The sequence below is a fragment of the Staurois parvus genome, unplaced genomic scaffold (genome assembly GCF_062004578.1).
Source record: "Staurois parvus isolate SC_StPar_1 unplaced genomic scaffold, SC_StPar_1.0 ptg000678l, whole genome shotgun sequence".
NCBI lineage: Eukaryota > Metazoa > Chordata > Amphibia > Anura > Ranidae > Staurois > Staurois parvus.
The window spans coordinates 2,357,042-2,361,423 of NW_028318474.1; the positions used below are offsets into that span (position 1 = coordinate 2,357,042).

Here is a 4,382-nt window from a genome sequence, read left to right on the forward strand (position 1 = left end):
GACCACATATAATGGTTTCTTACACGTATTTATGATTACTGCACTCAGTTTATTCAATTAATTTTTTTCAAATTTTGATCGCCCTTCAGAGGGGTGAGGGTCTTCATAGGGCATATGTATGTAATTATTTAGTGTTTTATTTTCAATTTTTGATCGCTTTTTAGAGGTGCAAAGGTTTCTATAGTGCTCACAAAGTTTTAAGGGTTCACCTAGCACAGTATCCATTTGAATTGGTCTTTTAAGAGACAATATCCTCATATACTTGCAGCTTTGTGACTTCAGTTGATTGGGGATTTGCGCAGTTTACATAAATAATGTATTGTCAACGTTAAAGTGTTACTAAACCCCAGACCCTGCATTCACTATATACGGTCTCCCACAGTACACTAAACATGGAAATCCAATTATTTTAGTAAATATAAACTGCTCATCAGCAGTTAGAGCAGTCTTGTGACTTCTATCAGTGTCCAGCTGAGCACTGATTAAAGCTTGTAGGAGGAGTTTTGCATTTTGCTTTAGGAGGATGCAGAACCCCTGACCTCTGTCTGGACAGTGCTGATTGGCCCTGTTAATCACATGCACTCTCCTAAGAAAAAAAAAAGAACCCTAGTAATACATACCAAACTGAGCATGTGCAGAGTGACTCCGCACAATGTCTTAAGAGGGGGACACTGAAAGAAGGAGAGGATCAGAGAAATCAGGATCAAACTACATTTTTACACAATGCAGAGGATTAACCCCTTAGGTTCCACAGGGAGTATAACAAGCATGCTTTACTGCATATACAGACTGATTTTACTGTTGTGGGTTTTGTAACACTTTTTCAATCTGTGTTGAAGGAGAAATAAGAGGCAGAGCAAAAATAGATGAATTACACGATACAAAAGGTATAACCAGTACTTAGAATTTATTGCATTCTATACCTGGTGCAGTGATTGCATTGACACTATAGATACAAACGCATGGAGACGGCAACATGAATTGTAGTTGAGGTAGTTGCTTTTCAAAGAGGTAGTGATGAGGCCCGGTGACATCACGGTGCAAAGTCCACATCTCAGAAAAACCTTTGAAATAGTCACAAGATAAATGCTTGTCCCTGTTGCTTCTATCTCACCACTTCAGTAATATTTTTGAGATGACGGTGATGGTTTGAGCTGGGCAGAGAAGCTCTGCAACTATTCTCCTCCTTTTAGGACAATAATTGGGGTCCGTTTAGACTTCAACTTCAGAGCTTAGGTACTGCTGGTCTCTTTCAAAAGAAGCACTGCTGAGATTTTAACTGCAGCAAATTCAAGAGCCGGAATAATTGATCACAATGTATTCAATGTCACCGTGATTTTCTATTATAATTATGTCCTCTTCACTCTCCAGCACAATGACTTCTACCTCACTGTCCTTTGCTGCAATATCCTCCTCTTCCTTCTGCTCCACAAGATCCATGGTTTCTTGGGTGGCAACTTCAAAGTTCCAAGGAAAATGAAGAAAATCTAGAACAACTCTGACTTGGTTCCTGCAGCTGGGGTCTTGGGCAAGAAGTATGTGAAATAAATCTTGAGCCCTCCTGCTGACATTCTCCCAACCACTTGGTGGAGGAACATGGTCAGAGTTGTTCTGCCAGTAAATAAACCTTTGAAACCATAGATCTTGAGCTGAAGCTGTTTCCCATGGATAGTTTCCAGTGAGAAGAACATACAATACAATACCAAGGGCCCAGATGTCAACACTAGGATCCACGACAATTGACTCCCTGTGCTCCAGTTCACAAAGTTCCGGGGACATGAATGTGTTGAGGGGTGCCATTGATGGAACAACTGTACCGGCAAACTGAGTCAGTCCAAAGTCACTTAATTTGACATTATGACATCTCTTGTCCATAAGTAAAATATTGTCCGGCTTTAGGTCCCTATGCACCAGGTTTTTGCTGTGCATATATTCAAGAGCCTGGGTAAGCTGTAGTGCACACCGTTTGACCAGCTTTTCTGGAATTCCCATCTGGAAAAGTTAAAACAATTAATTATATGATATTTGGCTTTAAAATAACACTATTTTACTAAAAAATAATATTCAATAATATCAAATTCAATACAACGTTGGTTACTTTTTAAATCTGCAGATGGAATTCTATGTGAACATCAGTGCAACCGATCTCCAACTACTTCAGCAATAATTGGGCAATGAAGGAAATATGGGAGGTCTAACTGGTTTTAAATTTTACCTCTGGCTTAAACACCAGACTAACCTTTAATATAGAATGGTGAAGGATCACAACCTGTATCATGATTGTTATCTATGTGCCCACTAGGAAGGGAGGTGGGGAAGGAGGGATGTAATCTCTATTTTTGTCTTTCTGCTTTTAAAGACAAAATTAATGGCGAATGCAAATTTTACAGTTGTCACAGAACAAGAGATGAGGGGAAATCATCCAATGGGGACAACTGTTTAAGAGGGGAATTCCCCTAACGTTGTAGACTTCCTACTACCTCCTGTTCCAACTTCTTGATTGGATTAAGGAAAATCTTGCCCAGATGGTGCAGAGAAAATAGCTGACTGGGGATTTTAGCCCTTCCTTAGTTCTCTCCAACCAGGCCAACAATATTTGGTATAAATGCATGCAATATATAGAAAGTATCATCCATGACAAAACACCAGTTTCTATTAATCTCCAGGATCCCTAGGACAAATTTATAGAATTAGCAAGCAAATGCTAAAGTGTCAGCTACTTCATTAGCTTTACTTACCCCTGGCTGGATGATGGAGTGAAGAGATCCAGCAGGTGCCAATTCCTGGCTGATCATGTAACAGTCTGAGTTTTCCAGAATTCTCGAATGGGTAGATATTATGCCCTCGTGTCCAGTAACAAAGAGTGACATGCAAACTTCATGAAGAAAGGCCTCTAGTCTGGTTCGCTCCTTTTTTACCTTTTTTAGGGCAACAAGGCTACCTGTTAAAGAGGGAAAAAAAGTTGATTACAATAAGACTTGGACATCTAAAACTCTGGGTGATGTCCAATACTTGAGCCCATTCATTTTACATAGACTGGATGCTTTTCTTCAAAATGTAGCCGTCTTCTCTAGGCCCTCGCTAGCAGTGAGATATGTAGCTGCCCATGCAGCTAGATCTATTGTCCCTTCCCATCTAAATGCCAAGTGTCTAGGTTGTGCATAGTGGACCATCAGTTTATAGTCAAATCTGTTACATACTTAGCTGCCTATGACCCACTATAACTGTGTGTGATCATCATGAATCTGTCATGAGAGAAAAAGGAAGCCTGCTTTTGGTGAGCTCTTCTTCAAATTGCCAATTACCTGGCTGCCATATTGAATCTACCCAATTGAATTTATAGAATCCCTGACCTGGAACCTGTATGCAAATATGTACTTTTGTAAAATATCAAGGCTTGCTCTGTGGCATAACAACCAGTAGCTAGCACTTTCAGGAGGAGTTCAAAAAATGTGGCCTTCATGTTTTACTCATGGCAGGTTGTTAAAGATATGCAAAAGGACCAACTCAAGAAATTGATAACAGGTGGAAAGGCTTTTGTTTTCTGTAGGAACAATGCCAGCTGCCTGAATGGGATTTTGCACTGTTCAACCAGTTTTTATATTTTGTTAGTGCTGAATTAGATCTTTGTGCATCATGGTCTTTTCCCCAAATTTATGCAACAAAACCCCTACCTCTAATAAGGTCATTTAATCAGTAAAGATGCTAATGTTTGTGCTATCTGTTCTAGATGTTCAAATGGTCTGCAAATTAGAAATTTTTTTGTAATTATTTAAGAATTCACTTACCCAGTTCCCTGTCAACAGCCATCACAACTTCTCCATAACTACCCTCGCCAAGATGTCCCAGGATTTCGTATCGCTCTTCTCCAATTGTTTCATTCTCACAAGTTAGGTGGGCTGCCATTGTGAATATAGCAATATCAGATGTTCTGTGCAGAAATCGGTATCCAAAAGATCTTGAGGACCCTAAGAAGATATGTGAGGTCCACAAACTATCTTTTGTCTTTTTATAGAGAAGTTGAGCCAGGATTCAAGCCAGGAAACCACAAACCTTCATTAGAATGCAAATTGAGGCATCACTTGAACTTAACCAATCAAGGTGATTCCTTTCTGTTTGTGTCTACAGGTTCAGGTCACAAGAGGTAGTAGGGAGTGGGCATGTCTTTATTGTCCCAGGTTTTAGATTGCTAATGTTGAAATTTGGGCCTCTGAGGAAATTTGACATGTTCAAATTAAAACTTGGCGAGATTAGCTCTATGCAAACTGGTGTTGTAGAGGATGTCAACTATTGGTTGGAAATGACCAATTCTCACTACTCTGGTCTTGGTATTAAATATCTTCTGTTCCAATGATTTATTGGAACTTTTAATTTCTTTAAAG

At 39.5% G+C, this 4,382-nt stretch overlaps 1 protein-coding gene across 1 annotated transcript; it reads right to left on the reverse strand.

Moving 5' to 3' along the window:
- Positions 1-1,290: 1,290 nt before the first annotated feature.
- On the reverse strand, positions 1,291-3,906 carry LOC149447662 (serine/threonine-protein kinase SBK1-like). Its single transcript, XM_089652254.1, has 3 exons — positions 3,789-3,906; positions 2,739-2,941; positions 1,291-1,992 (listed from the first exon to the last, which is right to left on the reverse strand). The coding sequence occupies exons 1-3, from the start codon at positions 3,904-3,906 to the stop codon at positions 1,291-1,293; spliced, it is 1,023 nt and encodes a 340-aa protein (XP_089508380.1).
- Between the last annotated feature and the right edge of the window lie 476 nt (positions 3,907-4,382).

Excerpts from the sequence above, each read along its gene's own strand:
- LOC149447662 (XM_089652254.1), bottom strand. The coding sequence starts at position 3,906 with ATGGCAGCCCACCTAACTTGTGAGAATGAAACAATTGGAGAAGAGCGA. Across the intron at positions 2,942-3,788 it reads GGCTGTTGACAGGGAACTGG|GTAGCCTTGTTGCCCTAAAA; the intron begins GTAAGTGAATTC and ends CCTCTTTAACAG. Across the intron at positions 1,993-2,738 it reads ACTCCATCATCCAGCCAGGG|ATGGGAATTCCAGAAAAGCT; the intron begins GTAAGTAAAGCT and ends TAACTTTTCCAG.